Raw genomic sequence first — 24942 nt, 5'->3', positions numbered from 1 at the left:
CTTTTTTTTGAAAGACTTTTTAATTTGATGTTTAAAACACACACATGAAGTGTTTGGGGGGAAAAGGGACTCCCACAGTCACACAGCTGTCTGTCTCCTGCCTGGTAATTAAAGTCCTTACAGGTAGCTGCAGATTGTGATTGTGGAGAGGGCAGCATACCAGTGAACAGACCAGTAGTCCACCTGGTTAAAGGATAGTGAACAACAATATCAAGCACCATAGTGCACTGAGTGCAAGTGTAATGTCAGCATCAGCAGGTGACGGTCATCGTCACCTGTCCTGACTGCACCTCTTCATCAGCGGCTCCAGTCGCCTCCCTGTCAGTCTGTTGTACTCACTTAGAATGTAGTTCTCCCTCTGCAACATCTGCAAACAACATTTTTAACAATATTAGCCTCTCTGGTACTTGACAACATGACTGAACATGTGTTTATAATTCACAAATTTACTGGGTACAAAAACTCCCTCTGAGCAGCATCCACACAGCACAGAAACAGTTCTGCTGTTGTGTAATTATGTGTTCAGTTCTCTCAGTTTTAAGCAATTACATTTGAAATAGGACATCAACATCGTTTTATTGGACTTTCTATGAACAACCTTTACTGAAACTATTTGTATAACCAAAGAAAATATCAGATAAAAATAAGTGAAAGCCTCTTTTGTGGATTTCCTAGAGCAAAAATGAGAGATCCAGAAAGAAATTTCTGATAAATAGTTTAAATTACAAATTTCTGTATTGAGTGGGAAAAGAAATTTCATTCACATAAATTGTTTTGGGGATGGAGGCAGAAATGTCTCTTAAAAATACATTTGGCCACATAAAAAACAAAATCCTCATGGCTACATACCATACACTAGAGGTTATAGAAGAATAAGTCACTTTTTAATTTGGTTGAACTGAATCTTTAAATGTGCTTTGAACATTAGATTATTTCACCATTTATTATCCATACAAACCTCAGTCCATTCCTCTTCTGTCTCGTGTCTGTAGCCCAACAGGTGACAGATACCATGTGCAGTGACGACCTAAAACATGAGGCGAATAAAGAGCAATTAATATCAACCAAGGGACTATTTGTTATTTTATGAGAGGGGATGGGCTGATGTAAAATGAAGGAGGCACTTCCAGTCATTTTTATAGCACTGGAGAAAGAGTTATTCTATTTGGCTTCGAGCAGGGAAGTTCAACTTGAAATGGTTGTACTTTGTATTTATTTTAAATATCCTCAGAACTCAAACTCACAAGCGGGTTTTAAAAGCATGTGTTCTTTAAAGGTCTCCAAAGTGAAACCATTTAACACATCCAGAAACTCTCTGAAAACTGAGAAAAGTAGCCTGATTTCTTAAAAAAAAAAAAAAAAACATGGGAAGAAGACAATAAGCAACAAAAGGAGAAATGACCTAAAAATTTACAAATTAGTAAAAAGTACATGAAAATTAACTTAAAATTGGTTACAAACAAAAAAGGGAAAAAAAACATGAAATGACATGTAAAAGGGGCTTTAAAGATATAATACTTTTGCAAATTATTTTTAATATGTAACTATGATAAATATAATTAGAGTTTTCAGTAGGTTTGTCCCTAGCTCTTTTTTAACACTTTGCAACCTGGAGCAACATCGCTTTTCTTGTGATGCTCCCAGACATATTTCACTAGTATTTGAACCCTGAGCAAATTGGTATGATTTTATTGGAAAAACCATGGGGGAAAAAGACAATGAGCAACTAAGAAATGTCCAGAAAATTTTAAGAAATTTGGAGATTTAGACAATTAATTTTTCAAAATGTCTAGGGAAAATGAAAAGATAAGGGTTGGGGAATTATAATGATCAAAATTGCATATTTTAAATTATGTTACAAAAATCGTATAATTTTTAAGCACATTTTCCACTTAATTCCTTTGTTTTTAACTTTCTTTTCCATTTTTCCTTTTATGCTCATTGCTTTTTTTACACCACCAATTTTCTTTGGGTTCAAGGGTTGAAACACTTGTGAAATGCATCAGAAAGCCGTGCAAGAAAAGTGATTTTGCTCCAGTTTCAAAGGTATATATATATATGTATATATATATATATATTCATTTATTTAAATGTAATCCTGTAGCTACTCACAGTGAGCGTTGAATGCAGATCTAGGGATTCCTCCTGACACTGCTTCATCATAAACTCGACCCCCAAGAAAATGTCCCCAAGGTTCAGCTCATCTCTGTGAAAGGGACAAGGCAGCTTACCAGGTCTCAAGTCCTAAAAACAGGTAAAGGTCCCATTAGTGACTTGTTTTAACAAGTCCATGAATTCATTGAGAACCTTAATGAATCCTGGTGAGCCCTTCCCACCAGGTTCTAGTTTGGCTCACAGTTTACACTTGAAGGTGGAGGTGGCTGTCCATTTACAGTCATATGTTGGCATGTTGTCATATTTACCTCGTAGAATGGAAAGGAGAGCACGTCCGTGGGTACATTTTTCTTCCTGTATGTGTAATTAATTTGCTGGATCCTGTGGTTGTCCACGCAGACGATGCCCAGGTCAAATTTCTGGATGCCCAGTATGTGCCTCAGTGTGTCCACATCCTTGCGCAGTCTCGCGCGGCGAAGAGGCACCACCTTTTGGAGGTTCCGCAGTACTACTCCCATTTTAAAAAGCGACGTAAAAAGAGAAAACTGTTATTTTAAAAATCCCGAGACATAAGTTAACATTAAAACTAACCCACTTCCTGGCGGTAAGTTCACGAGGACGGTTGGTTAGCTTTGCGTCAGTCGCGAGCGTTGTTCAGTCATTTCGGGCAGACAGAAATCAAGGTGACACGTCCGCCGGCGGTAGCAACATGTAGTTCCCCGAAAACGATTATTTATGCCCTCTCTGGTTTTTGTAGATATGACAGTACAGTTAATAGAAATGAATCCTATTCTATCGCTAAGTAAAGCGGTCTCACGCCCGTTTAAAGCCCGTTCGAGCGACGTTAGCAGCAACTGTCGGCAGTTGAGCACTGAGCGGGGACCTGAAGAGTCGTCGGACCGGAACCGGATATGGAAAAATGTGCGTGAACTGAACCAAAAAGTCAAGATAGCAAACAAAACTGTGAACGGTGAGATGTTTTATTATTTGTCACAGAGTTTTACTATTATGCGGTGATACCTACGGACTTTCTCTGTGGTCAAAAATAGCAGCTTTAAGAGCAATGGAACAAACGTTGGCGAGCTAACGTCAACTGAAAGAATGTTTATGCTATTCGCTAGCTAATGCTAGCGGCCCAGCCATGTATTTTTATTTGCTTTGTCGTCTTGGTGTTGATTTTTACGTGAAAGGGTGTCACCTTTACACCTAAATACGCGAGAGACTGGATTAGTGTTACATACGTCTGTCGCTTGAATGCCTTGGATGAGAGATAATTCTTTTAACAAAATAGTAAGGATAGTAAACAACCGCTAATATTGCGCCATGAACCCATCCAATCCGTTTGGCAGTCCACAAGGTGGAGCTTTCCAAGCGCCAAGCAACACTTTGAAGACAGGTTTGTTCCAGTCATTCGGTCAGCAAAGTTCCACTAATCAACCCCAAACTATGAGCTTTTTTCAACCATCAGCGTTTGGACAGCCCTCATCTCATGGAAATACCGTGTTTGGACAGGCCCCTGCCTTTGGACAGGCGTCCACACAGCCCCCCTCGCTGCCTACAATCAGCCAAGCTCCAGCATTTGGACAGCAGTCATTAGGAATGAGTAGCTCAGGCTTTGGTAATAGCACAGCACCGGCTTTTGGACAGACAAGTGGACCAAACCAGGGTTCAGTCTTTGGTCAGACACCTTCATTCGGACAGCCGTCTGCATTTGGTCAGGCACCAGGATTTAGCCAGCAGACCACAGGATTTGGCCAACAGCCCTCTGGATTTGGGAACTCCCAGATGACATCTGGATCCACCACTGCCATAGGACAACCTCAGCCGCTTGGTTTTGGACAGTCTGTGTTTGGACAGCCATCATCCACCAGTGCCACCACCAATGTATTTGGCACGGGTCAGAGTGTGACCCAGAGCAGAGACTTCGGATCATCCAAATTCAGTTTCAAGCCGGCCAATGAGGCACTGTTCAAACCAATCTTCAGTGCAAGCCCTGAGCCAACTAACCCCCAAACCACATCAATGTCAGGTTCACCTTTTGGCAGCAGTGTATCCCAGACAAGCTCCAGCGCCCTGAATAGCAGCACCACCACCACTACTGGCTTCTCTCTGTTGACTGGGGCTAAGTCAGGTCAGCTTGGCTTCAGCTTCTCACAGCCGGCTGTAGCTCCATCTGTCTCTGCTCAAAACAATCCACTAACAACTGGCAGCAGCAGCAGCAGCACTCCCTCCAACACACTGCAGTTCACCTTTTCCCAGCCAGCAGCTCCTTCTAGCTCCAGCACTAAGGCAACTACCACCCAGCCCACCACCCCATCATCATTCAGCTTTTCAGCCCAAGCCCTCCCGTCCCAGGCAGCACCCCTCTTTGGAGGAAGCAATTTTGGTCAGCCCCCAGCTTTTGGTGACACCAAAGCAAAAGTTGAGACTAGTACAGAGGATAAAGGGAGCACCCTTGAGGGCCTTGGAGACACAAATATATTTGCACGACTTGGCAAAGGCACCAAGCGAAAGGAAGATCCAGTGGCACCCAGCCCAGAGAAGCCTGCCACAGGAGAGGAGGAGGAGGGTGCTGCAACAGAAGCAGATTCACCACGACATCCTTCAAAGAGGCCTCTGATGAGGTCCCGTGGCCCACCAGGAGCATTATTCGGTAGGGCTTTAAGTGCTCTTCGTAAGGATGGCCCCAAGTCAGTGAAACGAGAGGCCACAAAGGAAACTCAGGAGCAAGCACCCAAGTGGGAAGAGACAGAGAGAGAAGACGTCCAAACTCAAGGCGACGACCTACCTGCCGCACCACCCATAGCACCAGCACTGACCAGGGATGTGCTGCAAAAAGATGAAGACTCAGGTGAGACGTACAGATCATACATACTGAGCCTCATGCAGCAACATTATTTTAAATTTGTCTTCATTTTCTGGTAAGAGAAAAAATAAGAGAAGTAAGCTCTAGATGCACTAAACATTCTTCAAAGATTTTTTTTCTGCATTTTTTTGCCTTTATTAGATAGGACAAGAGATTGCTAGTGTGAAAGGGGGAGAGAGGGGGGATGACATGCAGCAAAGGGCCCCAAGCCGGAATCGAACACACAGCCGCTGCGGCAAGGACACTGCCTGCATATATGGGGCGCCTGCTTTATCCACTGAGCCAGCCGACACCAGCACTAAACATTCTTAACCACCCAAATTTGCTCTTACCCAGGTGTGCTCAATGCTGAATCCCACTTGTCTTTAAGTCAGTTATTAGCAGAGTTAACGCCCCTTAAACACTATATAAGGGCAGGTGTGATGCTGTGTGCAAAGATTCGTGGCTGATACTCGAGAGATGGCACCAAACAAATACATACATACAGTACATATACAGTATATATGAGAACCTGGAACCATGAAATGTTTTTGCATGAGAAATGGCTTACACAATAATAGAAATCATTGGCAATTAATTTTATAATTGTGAAGTAGTTACATAGTTTTAATTTTAGTTTATTTGCACACAATTTTAAACTGCAGAAAATCCAGATTATTTTTTTTTAAAAGTGTCAGCAGAGGTCAAGAAGCCAGAGGCTTATAAAAAATGGACCCCACTCAAACAGCAAACAAAAACAAATTTAAAAAACCCAAACCAAGCCCCTAAACTAACATTTTACAGAAAATACAACAACAAAAAAGACAACAAAGAGCACACTGAACAGAAAAACTAACCAGTTAGTAAACAATAATCCAACGAAAAACAGGAAATACATAGAACACAGTACAGAGTGAAGGGAAAAAAGGACATATTTATATATATACACGCATCCAGAAATGATTTAACATCATGAATTAAATGTAATTATATTTTCCTCTTAATTTTTTAAAGATGAAGAGCTCTCGATAATGTGTACTTTATCATTCCATATCTTTACACTATATCTGTACACTAATTATTTTCATTTTTTAATTTTAAGATTTGTCCTTGCTCTAGGTGACAATTTCTGGTCTGTGATAACAAGATGTTTTTCTCTTATCTTAGTATGAGTTCTCTTGACCACTGGGGAAATTTTCTCACTTAAAAGAAGAGCAAAAATAAGAAAACATTGGTGAATCCCAAAAATCAATGGGTATTAACATAATAATAAGAAATCGTGGATACGAGCAAAAATAAGAGAATATCTGGTCACATATCATTTCTCGCATTAGGCCAACTGTGTATTACCTGTATTTTTTTTTTTTCAAGATGCTTTTATGAATTTCAAGTGCATGCCTTAAATAAAATAAAAGAGTGGTTTGCATCATTAGAATATACTTATCTTGTTGTCTACCTATTACACATCATCCCTCTCTAGCCTCACCAATAACCCCAGACCCCACCCTCAGCATAACCCCTGTGAGACGTGGTGTACGCACAGAGAGCTCGGACAGCCTGGGCGGCATGTCTCCCAGTGACTGCACCGTCATCATGTGCAGGAATGTGCCTCCAACCGTCAACAAGAAGGAAGTGATTGAGAGACACTTTGGTCGTTTCGGCAAAGTCCGCAAGGTCTTCTGCCGGCCGGCCAAGAACCAGGCTATAGTACACTTTGATGACCATGTGAGTTATTTTCTGTCTAACTCATTGCATGCTTAATCTGTGGCCTGATGGCATCACCTTCCATTTCAGTTTAGTTCAACAACAGTAAGTTAGTAAAGGTATTTATAGAGCACCTTTCACAGATAAAAATCACAAAGTGCTTGACATTAAAAACAGACACACAATAGAGCAAAGAAAAAATTCAAAGTATGTAAATGTTGACATGGTAAATCACAGCAACTACAAGCCAGGAAAGGGCAGAGACACACATATAACAAGGAATAAAACATCTAAAAGTTTATTATAATCCCAAACTTTGTGAGACACAAAGATGATGATGTGTATGTTTCAGTGAAATCACAGTCTTATTTTGCTTTATCTTACTGTTTTCTCCATCAGGCGTCAGCAGCAAAGGCAAAGAAGAAAGGCAAAGTCCTTCAAAGACACGAACTCCTCCTCCTGTGGCAGAAAAAGAAGCAGAGTAAATACAATTACTATGAAAGTTGAATTGATGTAGAAATCATTTCCAGCTGCAGGCATTCACAGTTATGCTCTATTGATTTTATTCTTAGTCGTACAGACCTACAAGCAAAAGTGACTTTTTTTACTGTATACTTTTTATTTTATATTACCCTTAGATCATTGCAGTGACTCACATTATGGCTTTTTGTGCATCAGGTCCAGGGGACAAAGAGAGCAGACCTGCAGCAGGAAAGGAGGAGGCAAAAGGAGAAAGTCAGGAGGACATCAGGTCCAAAGCTGCTTCCCCCCCATTTAGAAGAGCTGCAGCCAGCAGCATGATGACCTTCAGCCACAGGTAACACTTACATCTGGATGAAAAAGTTTGATTCTAACAGCAAAAGCACACAAAGCAGCAGCAAACGGCAATAATAATTTACCTACTCTCTGGCCAGAAGGCATCATTGTAAGGAAGCCTATTGCTGCCACACCAGAAAAAAACCCAAACTGATCAGTATCAGGTAATAAGGTATAATAATAATGATAACTTTCTTGTTAAAACAAGATGTTTTTACATTTTAAAATGATTTTTTCAGGTCAAAACTTTTTTTCTTTTCTTTTCTTTTCTTTTCTTTTCTTTTCTTTTCTTTTCTTTTCTTTTCTTTTATTTTCTTTTATTTTATTTTATTTTATTTATTTATCTTTTTCCTTGTTGGCAAATATTGTGTCCCACGTGCACAAACACAGACACACGGGTTATTAGTATAGGAACATAGAAGTCAGACATTATGTCTCCTACCTTTGGTGTTGTTTTTATTGTTTTGTTTTTTAGGGCTCTTTTTTTGGAGTTTTTTTTTGGGGGGGGAGTCTACCCAGTTTTAAGTGTAGTATATCAGGTTATTACATTACACAAATTCATCATGTCATAACGAAAAACTTTTCTTGTTCTAACAATGTACTATTTATCTTGTTATAGCATATGTATGTTATCAGTTAAATGTCATAAATTGTTGTTATAACATAATGCTTGTTATAACTCATGTTATCACTCATATTGTTGTTTTAATGGGGAAACTCATGTTTGAATATTTGAAGCTCATTTACATGATTAGATTAAGTTCCACTTCATGCTTGGTTTGAGACATGGCAAGATTTTGCCATTATTAAGTGCAGTGATGATTCTGTGGTAAGTATACATACAGTAGACCTACACTTAGAAGGATGTTAATAACTCCTTGTCAAAATCAGTAGTGAGAGGCGCATGGAAACGGCTGTTTGGCTTTGGCCAATGGACACCCTAAAAATAGCTTAAAAAGTTACTGTAGTGATCTAACTGTCTTTCACATGTCTTTTCATGTGTTAGCTCTCCAGTGAAGAAGTCGTCATTAGCAAAGTCTCTGCAGTTTGACGCTGAACCCCCGAAAGAGAGCAGCACAGAGGCCCTGAGCTCAGAGCGCCCCGTCCCCTCCTCGCTCCTCCACCTCATTGGCCAGGTGTCTGAAACTGCTGAGGAGAAGTACCGCCTCCTGGAGCAGAGGGACAAGATCCTGCGTCAAGGTGAAATCACCTCTCACACCAATCTTTTGCAGCCAGGCTACAAACATGACACGCATGCTAACTATGCGCTTCATATGTCTGACCAGGTCGCCCCAAGAGGACCGACTTAGACCTGTCTAAGGTGTTTGTGGGGACGTGTCCTGACATGTGTCCGGAGAAGGAGAGGTATATGAGGGAAACACGGAAACAGCTGAGCATATTCGAGGTCATCCCGAATACTGAGATGGTAACGTCCTTAATGCTTCTTAATGCTTCTTCACACTAAAAAATATTTAGTTTTTTTAGCTGAGACAGTCCTTTAAGGGGTTGCATCATGTCTCTGATATTCTGAGGTGTATTTTTTTTTTTTTTTCAAGATTATTTTTTGGGGGATTTTTCCCTTTAATGATAGGACAGCTATAGAATGACAGGAAATGTGGGAGACAGAGGGGGAGTGACACACAGCAAAGGGCCACAGGCTGGAATCGAACCTGGGCTGCTGCAAAGGCCTCAGGATATGGGGCGCACACTCTAGCAGGTGAGCTAGAGGCCGCCCCATTCTGAGGTTTCTGTCACACACTTTATTAATTTAATCTGTAAGCTTTGCAACAAAGGTATTTTGCAGTATTACACACCAATTTAGGATTGCAAAGTAGAGGATGTCCAAAATAAATGTCCTTTTTTTAAATCTAGATCAGTGGTTCCAAACTGGTCCAGCCACGGGGTTCAGATTTTTTCCTTAGTCATTAGTTCACACATAAATTAATTACCACATGTTCAGTTTTATTTCACAAAATGTAAACAACACGTCGGCTTAGAACACGGTTCTGACATGTTCCCGAGTAACTTGCAGGCCATTCAGAATTGACCAGCGACCCACTTTTGGACCCTGACCCTTCAGTTGGGAACCACGGATCTAGATCATCTGCATAGTCATACACTGGTAGAATAAGATCAAATTGTAGGTGCGTCTGTTATGCAGCTGTATTGAGTGTGTGAATATATGTCATGGCTTAAAGGGTCATGACTCATAATGTTTGTGCAAGTGGGAGCTCGCTGTTACAATGACGACACAAGGGACACTGTGGACACAAAATTAATTGTCCCCTCCTGTCCCTGACTAGGTGGATCACTCAGCAGCCATCAAGGAGTACAGCCGCTCATCAGCCGACCAGGAGGAGCCCCTGCCCCACGAGCTGCGGCCCCTGCCTGTGCTGAGCATGACCTTGGACTATCTGGTGACTCAGATCATGGACCAGGGCCGCGACAACTACCGGGACTGGTATGACTTTGTTTGGAACAGGACCCGCGGCATCCGCAAGGTAAGAGCCAGCATATTTTTTCCAGCCCTGAATGGGATTCGTTTCACAGTTTCTATTCATTTTGTTCATGTTGCAATAGTTGCAGATGTGGGTTTCAGGGAGAAAATTTGTTGTTACAACTCCTAAAAATTGCATTAGACTCAAGGAAAAAACTCTGAAGTTCTATGTTTGAATTGCCTCAGACGCATAACTGTTTTTTGGAAACTTAGGCAGAGTGTTGTACATGTATCTCTGATAATTGAATGCAAATTTTGCTATCAACTTCTCTTTACACACAACTACTGTATGTTCAGGCTACTCTGCTCATCAGTATGTAAGAGCAACGGTTTCAATACATTTTCTGGGTCCAGAGGGGAGGACTGGTTTTGTAGACTGATTTTAAGATACTTGTCATTCCTCAATCACCCGTGCAGGACATCATCCAGCAGCATCTGTGCTGCCCAAACACGGTCTCGCTAATTGAGAAGTGCACACGCTTCCACGTGCACTGCGCTCACCACCTCTGCGAGGAGCATATGTCAGCTTTCGACGCCAAGATCAACAATGAGAACATGACAAAGTGCCTCCAGAGTCTCAAAGAAATGTACCAGGACCTGGCCACACGCAACATCTACTGCCTGCTGGAGGCCGAGTTTCGCCAGTACAACGTGCTGCTGAAACTCAACGATGGTGACATCCTACGGTTAGTCCACTGAAACAAAAACACACACACACACACACACACACACACACACACACACACACACTCAAATGATTAATTATGTTGGGGCAATGTCGAGGTATGCGCAAAGCACCTTTTTTGGTTTCTTTCTTTGTCAAAAAATGTGTGCATTGGAATGATATACAGCTCCAGCTCTGCCTTAACTTTTTTGGAGCATATTTGATTGCATTCCCTGTGAGCAAACGCAAGACAGATAATTCCTCACACTTCCTGTCCACACAGGGAAGTGCAGCAATTCCGTGATGAGGTGCGCAATTCCGCTGAGGTGAAGTTTGCTGTTCATGCATTTGCTGCGGTCAACAGCAACAACTTTGTGCGCTTCTTCAAGCTGGTGAAAGGAGCCTCGTACCTCGCCAGCTGCCTCCTGCACAGATACTTCAATCAGGTTAGAAACTGCTTTGTTTATTACTGAATAAGTGAAACTTTCACTTAAACTTTGACGTTCAGCTGCTCCGTGTTTGCACAGAGTACACTCTGGGCTCCAACAATGTGGTGCAATGCATAACCAAATGGTTTATATATTCCAGTTGTGCTTCTAATGAATGACCAAGCTACAAAAATGTAAAATCAGTTTGTAGCAGCAGATGTTTTAATCGTGGTCAGCCGACACAAATAAATGAATGTTTGGGAAACTTTGCAATAGCCATTATTGTGTGTGGGTGTGTGTGGGTGTGTGTGTGTGTGTGTGTGTGTGGGTGGGTGTGTCTGCACGCATTCACAGGTCAGAGCTAAGGCCCTGAAGACTTTGAACATGGCTCACACCGTGGGTCCAAGATCCACTGCGTTTCCAGTTGAGGACATCGTTCGCATGTTAATGTTCCGCGACGCTGACGAGGCAGCTGACTTTATCCAGCAGTACGGCCTCAACATCAGCGATGGGTGAGTGTCTGCTGATAATCTAACGCAAGTCTCACAATATATTTTGAAAAAAAAAATTGATTGGTCACCTGATTGCAGCTAAGCATTATTTAATACCACAGAGTTCAGTATTTATAAGCAAAATTTTAAATTCTCCACAGAAGGCTTACAAGGAATCAGTATATTTAGAAAAAATATTTGATAAAATAAACATTTCCAGAGAACTAAATATATAATAATGTATATACTTAAAACTATGTTTCAAAATAATTAGAATTTTTAAACGTTTTTTTTTCCCAGGTAATTTCCCTGTTATTGTTGTTTTTCTCATTTGGTCATTTTTGTTTGTTTGTTGCTGTTTTTGCTTTTTTTTAAAGTAATTTTCAGGCGATTTTGTCATACTTCTTGGTCATTTTTTCTGAAATTGCTCATTGCCTTCATGTTTATTTTTAAAGAAATCAAGCCAATGTGCTCAGGTTTCAAAGGGTTAAAGCCGAAAACACACCAAGCAGTGGCAAAGTCAAAAAAATACATATTGCGGCAGCCAGAAGGTGTGTTCAAATTCATTGTAACATCGGTCAGAGTGTCACAGGACTCTGTTCACTGATTCTGTGACACCAGAGAATATAAAGATACGCATCAGAAGCATTTAAGTGCTGCAGAAACTGTCACTGGTGTTTGTGCTGTAAACCCTATTCATTGTGTATTTTAGCCTGCGTCCAACAAAAATGTCCCCAAATCTTGTTCACAGCATGGTTGAGCTGAGTCGGATAGCCTATCAGGAGCCAGAGCTGCCTCTGTCCCAGAAGAAGTCGGATGTCATCCTCTCAAAGAAAACAGTGCTGATTGGAGAGGTGGTGAACGGAGGTCCTCTCCCAAAACCCGTCCAGCACACTCATGTCTGCAGCTTTGACTCCCAGAACAAGTACAGAGGAGAATGCCTTCTAACCGAGCCCACTGCGAGCCAGTTCAAAGGTATTCACACATTTTAACTGATCTCAACCCTGGAAATGATTTTTTTTATTCTCAATTTACAGTACCTGCATAAGTAAATAGATTATTAGGAATTTATAGGGAATTTTTAGGATTATAGGAATTTATGACCAATAAATTTACTTTGTGCCTTGTATTTCCAATTCTTGAGGTTTTCTCCCAGACAAAATTTAGGCTGCACTTATAGAATATATTCTTATCAAGAATAAAACACTTTACTTCCTGTACAATTTTTGTAGCAACCATATTAAAATGAATTCTGAGAAATTAGTATGTAAGTTCATCACAACTGCAGAAATATACAGTCAGTCTCATTAATAACAGCTGAAATCTCTCTTCACTGTCTCAGCTGTTGCTGCCAAGGTGGAGGTTAAGGCCCCGCCCAGTGTTGAGCTGCTGACACAGGTGGTTCCAGACGCGCCCGCAGTGTTCGGCTTGCCTCCAGCTGTTGCAGACGAGACAGGAGAACTCGGTGAATCGTACCACAGCCCGGCCCCGCCTGCAGACGCCCAGCAGCTGTTCCAGCCAATACCTCAACCGCAGCCCATCAAACCCCCGTCTCCTCCACCTCAGCCAGCGTACAGCAACGAGGTGGGCAGAATCTCTAATCTGTTTATCTCAAACCACATTAGAAGTCCCTTTTGGAGGATTAATGCATTCTCACTGAATTGCCTGCACTGTTGTAATACATTTCCATAGATCAATTTACAGTCCTTAATCATGCAAAAAGACTAATGTGTGTCTTCTGATGAAGATGCAGTGGTGTTAAAACATAAGTCGCAGTTAAAGGCTGTAAATTGATCGGCATGCTTCAGTCCCTTTTGTCTCACTTGGGCAGTTACAGTTACTTTTGCTGTGATCCGTGTATTCCTTACTTATGATGTCTTGTAAATGTGATGGAGTGACAATGCTGGGAAGTAATTAAGTACTTTTATGAGGTAGAATAACTTGAGTAGGCAATTTTTATCCTACTTTATACTAGCATATGACTATTTTTCCTCCAGTGCATTTTCCTGGCAGCTAGTTTCACTGCAGAGCAGCTACAGCATTAAAGTGCTGCTTACACATTAATGCATCTGATAACAAGCAAACTAAACATAATATAACACAGCAGCCTTTCTGAAGACCCTTTGCTGACTTGAATGCAGGGCTTTTATCGATTAAGGACTGTTTTTACAGTGAGGTATTATTAATATATTTTTTTAATTTTATTTTTATTTGTGACTTTTTACAACCACAGCTTCAAAAATACAGATTTTTCCCCCATACTTACAATTATAATGTCTGTGTGATACAAATATACTACAATTTATTAATAGATAATTTCATTTCTTTTCTTTACTCTCCTTTCATTTCTTTTTATCCTTACCATTTTTGCTAAAAGAAAAGGCAAATACATAATACTTCTACATCTACATTTTCCCATTTACTTACACATATACTTATTTAAGCATTTACATTTCATGTATATCTGTCCAAGTACTGTAAGTAAACTTAACCATGCACACTGGAACTGAGGGAGTGCACATTGTTACATGTCATATTAAAAAGAGTAGAGGAAGTTGAAACTACAGTGGGCTCGAACAAAGTCTCTGTGTAGTCAGGTTATAAATTTGATCCATTCATTCCCGCAATTTTTGTTCTTTTGAATCCTCAAAGAGAAGGTCAGCTTTTCAATTTTAAATATTTTCAAAATGATTCCATACCAGTCCTCCAAATCGGGTAGTATTAATACTTTTCCTAAAGTAACAAATCTGAATACCTCATCCACCACTGTGTTGGAATTTGTCTTTATTCTAAGCTGTTTAAAATGACATTGTTGTCCTGTCAAACTCAAAAACTATCATTCCTGAAAACTGAAATTAATGAATAAGTTCAGTTAGATCAGAACAGACAGTATTTTTTTTTTTTTACATATTTTCAGAATGCCAAATATTCCTTGGTTTCAGCTCCTTAAATGTGAGGATTTGCTGCTTGTTTTTTTTTAATGATTTTTCAAAAAATGAATTTTTTGACAAAAATGAGATGGCACCTTGGACTTAAGTACATGTTGGCACGGGCAATTTTAGTTTCTGATATTTCACAGACCAACCGATTAATGAAGAAAGCATTCATCAGATTAATTTGATGAAAATAAACCATTAAAATGTTAATTAGAGCTCATTAAGGCGACAGAACTGGCTGTCTTTTAGTTTTTAGTGTTGGCATGACAGAGACTGTGTGTTTTGTTCCCTCCTGCAGGACATCATGGCTGAAGTGGACTGTGTGATTGAAGAGGTGCTTGAAGCAGCAGTGAGGGAGGTCGCCGATGCTGGCGTCAGCTATGCCTCAGCAGCTCTTGCGTAAGTTTAAGTGACCCATCCATCCAGCTTTTCTCTGCCAGCTTTTCTTGTGGATGATTCATTTAAATCATGTGTTGCCTTTATTTCACTTAACAGTTCTCCAGCTCTCCCAGTTTGTATTATTATGATAGCTAACTTGCTGTCCCGTCGCCTTTGATTGTACAGGGAGAGCGATGTGCAGGTGGAGTCACTGGTGAGCGAGGTGTTGGGACAGATGCTGCAGGACATGTCTTCCACCGAGATCAAGCTGGAACAGGAGCGTGTCGCTGAGGAGAAACGCAAGCTTGAAGAAGCCAGGTCAGTCTGCTGACAGCTCAGGGCAGCCTGATGATGGCCTGCCGATTATAACTCAGTGTTTTAACAACGCACTCGGCTTGGTAAAGAAAGAGACCAGCACCCAAAATAATCTTCATAAGCTGTTAGTGCTTTGCTTTTCGCCAGTTTCAAGCAATTATAAAAACGGCTTTATTTGCCACAGCTCACCCCCACTTTCTTTTCTGTGTGTATTTTGGTGGCAGGAGGAAGCAGGAACATGAGGCCTTCCTGGTGCACTTCAGCTTCTCTCTCTGCACAGAGCTCGTCTATGAAGTTTTAGATGAGACCATCAAGGAGACCGCCACCTCTGAGATCCAGTAAGGCTTTAAAACACAACCAAATTCTGATGTGTTCTGATGTAAAGTTACACGTTTAACGAGACTGCCTAAAAGGATAATAAGGTGCGAGAATTAAATAGTAATATCAGACCCAGAAATACTTTATTGATTCCCTGCAGGGAAATTGTTTGTTTGTTACCGTTGCTCTGATGCCAGCATAGAGAGTAATATTAAGTATAAATAAATACCAGCACAAGTATATAAAGATATAAAATAGAAATACAGTAATAGGAAAAAAGAGCACTAGTGTGTAAATATTTAAATATAAATGTACGTATAATATGCCAAGTATGTAAAGTGTGTAAAGAAATACAGTTGTAGACAATTACCACTAGTAAGTGAATATTTAAATTGTAATATGGATAACTGTGCCTTATGCTACAATGCAGTGTATAAAAGTAGTATGTAAGTGACAAATCTAAAAATAAAAATATGTGTGGAATGCTACAATGAACAACAGAGATATACACAAGTAAGAATGACAACACAAATATATACAATATTTGTCATATGTTGAATATAGCCTACATTCAAGAGTTAGAAGAAAATTGCACATTTGAATAATTGCACAGAGGATTGCTGTGGTTAAAGTATTGCACTAAATATTGCCCTTATCATGAGGTACAATGTCTTTGCTAGTGAGTTTCACAGAATTGAATTGGACACTTTTTTTATTGCTTTTTCAGACAGGCAGTGAATGAGAAAGCAGACCGTGTGGCTAAATGCACGGAGCAGGTGTGCACCAGTCTAATCGAGGAGACGCTGAATGCAGACATTGCTGTGTTGGTTGAAGACATCCTGGAAGCTGAGCTGCAGCGTATTCAAAAGTATATTAAAAGGTAGGAAACTGTTCTTTCTTTTCTTGTTTTAGGAAATGTTAGCTCAGAGTATACATTAAACAATATTCTTTTCCTTCTGGAAAGAGTAAGATATCATTCATTTTCGGTCTTATCCTCTGGAATCACCAGAGGCCCCAAGACATGATATTATCGCAAAGTAAGGATATATTATGGGAATTTTTCACTTTTTGTGACATAATAAGTATTGCTATAAATTACCTTGGTATTTTTTCCTTTTTTACATAACAGCAAATAATGTCACTAAAAGAACACTTTTTCAACATCTGTTTTATCTAATAACATATTTTCAGTCTGTTCATCTCCCTTCAGTCATGTTTATTTCACGAATTTATATCTAGTGAAATGAAAAACTAAATTGATTTTAATATTATAGTAGCAGCCCAAACTACCAAAGCTTTTATTTGTTATGTCGAAAATGTATATAATAAAATCAATGTTTTGCATCCATATATTGATACAGTATTCCCACACAAAACTATCCACTACTGTTCTGTATTGACTTTTCCCCCACCCTTAGTAAAGTCTATTTTTTTTATTTCATTTTATGTATTTTGTTTTTAAATGAATTTTTAACTAGATTTGTTTTTTTGTATCTCTGTTACCATCTCTGTATTTTATTTTGTTTTTATCTTAAGTTACTTATTTTTATTTCTGATTTTTAAATTATTGTTATTTCAATTTATTTATTTATTGTTTGCGCGCGTGTGTGTGTGTGTGTGTGTGTGTGTGTGTGTGTGTGTTTTAGTCTTAAACTTTATTTTTATTATCACTATTAGACGCTCTTAATCTATCCATGTTTAAAGGTATTTCCTTGTCCAGACATGGGCACTGAAACTTATGCATCCCTTGAAATTTCAATAAACCATGAAACAAAAGATAAGTGACAGAAATATTCAAACCATCATGTAACGCAAATTGCTGCGATTGACCCCAAAATGTTCTAAACCTGAGCGACAACAATGATTTGATAACAGGCCAACATCTGTCTGACACACCGGCATACCAGTCTAACTCTGGCTGAATGTGTGAATGAACATCTTTTCCCTCTTTCCTCCTCTTGTGTACCACCAGGTGGCGTGATGTGGTAGCGGTGCGTCGGCAGCTGAAGAGACAGATGAGAGGTTTCCCTGCAGCTCCTTGCTGTGTGGATCCTCGATTCAAACTGAAGGCTCTGGCTCCCAGTGCCCCTGCACAGCCCTCTATGGCAGATCTGGCCCGCGGTCTGGTCAACCTGGGAAACGCCGGCACTCTGGCCCTCTCCAGCACCAGGTACGCTCATCTCTACGTGTGTGGAATGTACATGAGGATTGATTTAACGAAACACTGGTGTTTGTCAGCTCTGAAATACATTAAAGTATAAAGCTTGTTTTGTATTTTGCTAAAGGCTGTTGAAAATGAGACAGGAAGCGATCCATCAGATGAGAGTTCACTTCTATTATCAGCAGCTGCTCGAGTAAGTCATGTGTATGTTTATTCCTTCATTTGTCCATGTTGTAATGCAAAAGCATCACTTTTTGACCTGTTTTTGGTGTTTCCTTCAGTGAGGCGGTGTGGGCTCCACTCGACCTGCCAGCACTGGTGACAGAAAGTATCCCCGACCCACCTGAGCAAATCTTCTGGAAAGCTGTTCTCCTCTTACCCAGCGACCACGAGAGTGTAGCCAGCCTGGCAGACAGGTAAGCAGCAGGAGTCACCCACAGTAACAGCAGTCAGATTATTACATTTCTTCTCATTGAAGGCATTCAGTGTTGACTGAAATGTTCATGAAGCATGTCCTCTCCTGTTTGTTGTCCTCAGGGTCCTGTCAGACTGGCTGGAGGTGAAGCTCGGTGGGAACATGGGCTCAGAGGGGAGGGAGGAGCAGGAAGACGGTACACTAGAGACCCTCTGCGTCACCAACACACTCCAGAACAACGGACAACGCACTCACAAAGTCCACATCAGCATCAAGGTGAGATCAGACAGCAGCATATACGGATGACTGCAGAGAAGACATCGCTGAGGCCGTATGTTTTTGAGACTATAGCCCTTTTTACACAGAGTTCGCTGCTATGAAGTCCCTCCTTTAAGCCACCTTTGTTTTCTTTTTATATTTTTTTAATTTATTTTTTAGCATTTCTGCCTTTTTATTAATAGGAAAGGTGACAATAGCCCTTTTTACACAGAGACTGCGCTATAGGGCTGCTACAAAGTTCCTTCTTTAAGCAACTTATGCAATACTTCTTAGGAATTGTTTTTCCTTTTTTTGAGCATTTTTGCTTTTTTATTAATAGGACAGTTAATAGATAGGAATGGAGCAAGAAAGAGGGGAGGGTGACACACAGACTCATATGTGCCTCATTCTTCTTTGTGGTATCTCTCAGGCGTCCAGGGGCCCTCTGACCGAAGACGGCCTGTCCAAAACGGAGGAGTGCTGTGAGCTCCAGGGGACCGGAGCTCTGATCATGTTGCTCCCAGCCATGCCCATCGTCGAGCCCGTGCAAGACGAGCAGGATGTACCTCTGTTGTCAGCGCTGCTTCAGCTCAAACAGCTGCAGCAAGCCAGCACCTGGCACTGCCCGCTGCCTCTGGTCATTCTGGTGCCAGGGCCCGAGGGTGGCACTCATGATACACAGAAACTTGAAGAAGGTAATTAATAACATTAATGATGGCATAAATAGGTTTCTAGTTGGTTTTAACACAATCTGGGATGATAAAATGCAGGTGGTTGTCGTAGTTACATCAGGCAGTTGCATTGGAACAGCTGCTATTAATTAATTAATCTGGATAAAATGCATCGAGCCTGAACTAATCCTGTCATGATGCTTTGTCCCTCAGCCCTGATGCTGCACACACTGGTCCAGGAAGGTCTGCTATCAGAGTTCACCTTCTTCTTCATACCAGAGACTACGAGTGACCTACAGGGGTCCAAACAGGTATTATACCATACATGCATACACTCCAACACCACAGAAAATTACAGTTGTTCATCTTTTCACAGCAGTTGTTCATCTGCTCGAGGTGTGTCACTGTCACTGGCTCAGCTTTGCAGTGGTACAGTCTTTGTCTCAGAGAGTCTCAGATCCCATAATACTGCTAACTGTTTCAGGGCTTTGAATCCTCATTTTGGATACTTGACGATTGTTTTTTCCATAATTTGAATTTGGCTTGGTGGTTAATGGCGATTTTTTTCTGTGGTGTGACACTCATTGCACATACAGTTTTTATTTTTACTTTACCCAATTATCACCTTCATGAACATCAGTTTTCTTGTGCTGCATTTAGACACCTTTTAAATGGCATTGCTTGAATTCATTTATTTATTATTTATTTATTTCAAAAACATGGACATGCTGTAGACCCTCCTTTATTGTGATGGCTCGCAAGACAAAGACATTGGGAAACGCTGATATAGTTTCTAACAGTTTTGAAACATCTCCTGTAAGCCTCCTCCGACGTCTCTCTCACCTGTCCTCTCGTGTGCCTCTAGCTAAGCCAGGCAACACGCTGGCTGCTCGCCCGAGCACCACCACCCTTCCCGCTCTCCTGCTGGACCCTGGTGCAGCTTGTAGAGGCCAGTTTGAGTCGTGAGTTCAGTCCCAGAGTTCACGCCCACCGCCAGGATCGGGCTGCAGCTTGTCTTCCTCCCCAGGACCCTGCGACCGTCATCCAGCTGTACAACGCCGTGCTGGCTCACATCGCTGACAAAGTGTCATCCCAGGATCTCAGCAGACTCTCGTGGCCGCCAGGCGAGTTCTGCCTGCCGGATTCCCAGGACTCAGTCCCTCATCTGGGCTGGAACTCTGCCCAGCACCTGGCCTGGCTACGCAGTGCCATCCTCAGCCTGCAGCTGCCACAGTGGGAGCAGCTACCTGCTACAGGTCAGTGACTGAGATCTGTTTTTAACACAGAAAGGATATCTATCAGTGCAGAGTTTTTATTTATAATAGAAAGTCATCTGCAGTACAAACCAGGGTTCCTGCGGATCCTTGTAGTTCTTAAAAGGAATTAAATTCATGAATCTAAAAATAAGGCCTTAATTTGCATTGAAATGTCTTAAAATAATCTTTCAAAGTCTTAAAGATGCTAAGACATTTGGGAGAAGGATTTTATGAATCAGTTTTTTTTGACATTGCATAGTGAAATCAAAACAATTGGTAATATCTATTTTTAAAATAGTTTTCTAAATTTAATGTCAGGCTGATCAGGATAGAAGAACCAACAACACTCATACAGCACATTTACCACATCCAATTCAATGAATAATGAACTAACTTTATTCAAACAGATACTTCTTTAACATAATATGGTCATTGTTTCCACGTGTTTTACTCTAGAAAGTTTCATTTTTTCAGCATTTGAAGTAGATCATCTTACTTTTTAACTTGAAAAAAATATTGTTGTTGTTGAAGTCAACATTTGAGCAACATTTTCTTTTATAAGTAATTGCTGTTGGTTATGTTGTTTTCCTTTTTCTGTTTTGGTTATTGTAAAATTGGTCTTAAATTTTTGAATTGCAATAAAAAGTTTTAAAAAGTTTACATTCAACTGGCCTTAAGCTTTAGGGACTCTGGTACAAACAGAAAGGCATAAAGAAGTGACCAATAATTCCTGCATCATACTAATTTCTCTTTCTTCACTCCCATTGTTATCTCTCCCCCTTTCTTTAGACTCGTGGACTGAGCTGTGCTCCTCGATCTTTCACTACGCCGCTCAGATCCCAGTCACACACCGAAGTCAGCCTCTCCTCATGTCACGACTGGAAAACCTTCTGGAAAGGGTCAGGCGAAAACGTCAGCATACCCGAACCCCCATGTACAGAGTAAGCATGAGCAGTGAGAGTGTATGTCCAGCCTTCAGTCAGATGCCTTGGGACGACGTGCTGGTGATTTGCATCGACCACAAACTGAAAGACTGGCAGATCCCTGGACCACCTGTTTGTGAAGGTAAGGATGCTCTTTGGGGATAATTATTGTACTATGAGTTAGAACAAGAACCAATACACATGTTCTGTGTGAACCTACTGATGAGGTATGAACTGTAATAATTCTTTTTTTTTTTAAAGATGCTGTAACGGATGATGGGGAGATCCTGGTGTACATCCCGATAGATTCTCTTAAAGGTTTCCAGCCTCCTGAGGAGTGGACTCAGGCAGTCAGACAAACCCACAGAGAGAAGCAGCAAGAGATGGAAGGGTAAGAAGTCTTTTTAATTGTTAACTTTAAAACTGCTGGATGCATCGTGTCACCTTGAAGCAGTTCAGTGTAAAGAAATTTAAATACATTCATAATTGGTCAAGTTAAAGCTGCAACATTTTTCATTTTTATAAGATTTACACATAAGTGAGAGTATTTCACTTGCATCTGCCCTGAAAAATAGACATGCGAACTATAAAAATAATTTTATTTAGCATTGTGTGCGAGTAAATGATTACATCCTACTGTAATATGCTGATTTTAAAACCTACAAGTCCCACAATTCCACAAACTGCAGTGCACCAAGCACTGTAGTGAGCAGCTGGTTTCGAGTGAGAGAAAGGAGAACATGACAGGAAAAAAAATCATTACACTATACTACAACGATAAGTTAATGTAACAATTGCAGACATTACAAAAAATGAAGCATATTTTTTTTTAGTTTGAGCGAGGCTTAACACTTTGCATTAACTGAGACCGCTAACCCTGGCACGGTGGCTCGTTACAGCGGGGTACCTACGAACAATGTTAGTGTATCAACTGTGACCCCCAATGTCACTTCACTGGTTACGAGAACCGGCAGAGGGAGAACGTGTAGATTTAATGCGAATTGATCCAAAATTTCCCGTGGCTACTGTCTTCCACTTTCATAGTGCTTTACTGTTTTGCACATGTGGTCCTTTTAAAAAAAGCTAGTGTCAATCCCTGTGTTGAAGCAAATAAATAATCCAGCCAATCTGCAGTAAAATAAAAAACATTGCTGTGACAATATACACTTACAACTTTTAAAAGGAGCAATAGTTTTCCAGACTTAAGCTCCATCGATCCTACAACAACCATTACTTCCTGTGGTGACTAACTTCACCTCACTTAATGGCCAAGGTAACTGCTGGTTAGGCAGTTATTACACAAACACAGAGCAGATGGGGTCTGCACATTCAGTATGTGCTGTAGGGGTGTCAAATAAAATAAAAAAAATTACCCAGAGGTCTCTTAACATTTCAATGGATCACAGGAAATTCTATTTTTATAATAAAAATGTATTCTTACTTATGTCAAATTGCATCTTGCGCATATAAACCAACTTCCTCTCACTCAAGTTTCAACAAGACATTACTGAAGTTACTCATATTTTTCAAAGAACATAGAAGCAAGTAGAAGGTAGATTTATTAGTAATTTTTTAAACAAATTTTAAAAAACAAAATTGCATGAGTTGATTAAAATCAGCAGCTACTATGAAGATTCCATCCGGTTCTTTGGGCATGTTGCTGCTGGTGGCATCATTCAATTCCTGTAGTGCATTTTTTGAATTTGCATCAGTCTTGTGTCCTTATGGCTCCCAACAACGTCTGCCCATCCAGTGCAACAGCTTGATCCGGGATGTTAGGGGTTAACCATGTCTCTGTGAAGATGTGCGCAGAGCAGTCTCTGATATTCTGTTGCTGAGTGAGCCTCAATCCGAGCTCATCCACTTTATTCTCCTGCGACCGGACATTAGCCAAAAAAAAAAGCTTGGTAGAGGAGCAGCTCTCGGTCCAGGTCAGGTCAGCCTCGCCCTGATGCCGACTCTACTCCCTCTCTCTGTCTGGCGCTTTCAGTTTTATTTCTCCCCTCTGGTCTGACTGGCCACTCGGCATCACATTGTCAAAACCATGCAGCTACACAATCGCAGCACTCCTCCTTTGCTGTGCTTTTTCTAATTTTTCCCCCTGACTCTCGTCTCTATCCTCCTACATCTTCAGGGCGGGTGCAGCTGCCAGTGCAACGCCCAGCAGTCTGTCCCTCAGACAGAGGTTGTTCCACAGTCTGGTGGAGCCTCTCAAGGCCCCCACAGCCCCTCTGGACATCACACACACTCCGACAGCACAAGAGCTACTGGCCCACAAAGTCTTCCAGACCCTAGAGGAGGAGAAAGCAGAAAGCAAAAGGTCTGGGTTCTTTGGTTGCATTAATTGAAAACAAAACAAAATGGTTTTTCTTTGCATTTATTATTTGCCAAAAGTAATTTCTAATATGCGTGTTTCATCTACAGGAGCATGGAGCAGCTACAGCGCTGGCTTGATGGCGACCCCCTGGACCACTTGTCCACACCGCTTTTACTTCCTTCCTCCACTCTCTTGTCCATGCCCACAACCATAATTCATGCACCCACAGCAAAGACTGCCACACAGGTAAGACATGTCCCCTCACCTTACTCTGTGATACCATGACAAGTTATTTCACAGCCAATCTGGGTGATAAAAATGTTGCACAAATCCTAAAAAAATAGTGTCTTATAGGTAACTGCAAAAAACACTAATCAACAGTATTTTCTAAATGTTGCAATAGTGAATTGCAGTGATTGTGCATTGTCATTGTTTTGGCTTTCCAGGAGCCGGAGCCCGATGATCTGTCGGACAAAGCAGAGGAGTCTAAAATCGTGCCTGTTTCTATGTCATGGCGACTGAAGGAGCTCGAGCGACAGATTTTGGCGAGCAAAGAGGAAGAGCTTGCTTGCAGACTGAAGCTAAGTGGTCTGCTGAGCATCGTTGATGACTGATGAACTGTTGAAAGAAACTCTACAGCTATGCAAATGTTTGAAAAATGAGAACAAAAATCAACATTTGCCTGTAGCAAGAGACTACTTTTATTTTTGCTAAGCTCATGGCACTGTGGAGTTTACGTTGTTGTGACTTTGTCATCCTTTAGTCTGTTGAGATCAGATTAACTGATTGCAACCATGTTTGTCTTTATTTTAAGGTCTAGTCTTGTACACGAAGAAAGAAATACAAGATTTTTACTCAGTTTAATTTTGTACTGTAAATTTTGCATTTATAACTTGATGTGTGTGTCTATACAGTGTCTATTTTTGGATGTGTATGTTTTTGCACAAACCTGATGCATTCTCTTGAAGTGTGTTAAAACCTCTGGAAAAGCTGCTTTCCTTGTCTGTCTTAACACATCTTGAATGATATGGATTGTATTTGTAAAACCAGCCTAAAACTATAGAATGGCTTTTGTGATGTTTGAACCAGTTTTTGTATATTTCAGTTATGTCTAACGGCTTTAATATTGAATAAAAGTGTTATTTTTCAAATAAAACTTATATATTGAGCCCAGTTTTCATTCAGTAGTTTGGCTGGAGCATAAATCTTTATCAAAGCGTGAGCACATGTGTAGTATTTGTCGTAAGAGCGCTCTGATTGGAGGAACTTTCAGCGGACCCTCCCACTTCTCCGCCCAACCGGTTTTTGATTGGATGGCCGGCTCTCTGCTCATGTCTCTCCATGTAGAGAACCCCTCGGACGGCACCGCGATGGTAGCTGGGAAATGAAGTTTGAACCATAATTAACAGTAACCTATCCAGTCTTCAAAGCACT

The 24942-nt window shown here is 40.8% G+C and overlaps 2 protein-coding genes across 2 annotated transcripts; one reads left to right on the top strand and one right to left on the bottom strand.

Annotated features, from left to right (window-relative positions):
* Positions 1-20: 20 nt before the first annotated feature.
* On the bottom strand, positions 21-3011 carry ybey (ybeY metalloendoribonuclease). Its single transcript, XM_042495074.1, has 4 exons — positions 2424-3011; positions 2113-2244; positions 959-1027; positions 21-367 (listed from the first exon to the last, which is right to left on the bottom strand). Exons 1-4 carry the CDS (start codon positions 2631-2633, stop codon positions 272-274), a joined length of 507 nt encoding a protein of 168 aa, XP_042351008.1. The 5' UTR covers positions 2634-3011; the 3' UTR covers positions 21-271.
* A 42-nt stretch (positions 3012-3053) lies between these two features.
* Positions 3054-24662, top strand: LOC121949399 (minichromosome maintenance complex component 3 associated protein). Its single transcript, XM_042495072.1, has 28 exons — positions 3054-4966; positions 6441-6685; positions 7064-7145; positions 7343-7481; positions 8487-8680; positions 8767-8906; positions 9784-9981; positions 10395-10663; positions 10925-11087; positions 11424-11581; positions 12312-12535; positions 12903-13144; positions 14795-14895; positions 15061-15192; positions 15414-15527; positions 16235-16387; positions 17480-17677; positions 17793-17861; positions 17950-18084; positions 18206-18359; positions 18772-19036; positions 19226-19323; positions 19878-20268; positions 21058-21333; positions 21453-21582; positions 23326-23511; positions 23616-23754; positions 23955-24662. The coding sequence occupies exons 1-28, from the start codon at positions 3439-3441 to the stop codon at positions 24120-24122; spliced, it is 6291 nt and encodes a 2096-aa protein (XP_042351006.1). The 5' UTR covers positions 3054-3438; the 3' UTR covers positions 24123-24662.
* Positions 24663-24942: the final 280 nt, after the last annotated feature.

The sequence above is a fragment of the Plectropomus leopardus genome, chromosome 10, assembly GCF_008729295.1.
Source record: "Plectropomus leopardus isolate mb chromosome 10, YSFRI_Pleo_2.0, whole genome shotgun sequence".
NCBI lineage: Eukaryota > Metazoa > Chordata > Actinopteri > Perciformes > Serranidae > Plectropomus > Plectropomus leopardus.
Note: the sequence above shows the minus strand (reverse complement) of the source record. Positions and strands in the feature narration are given on the sequence as shown.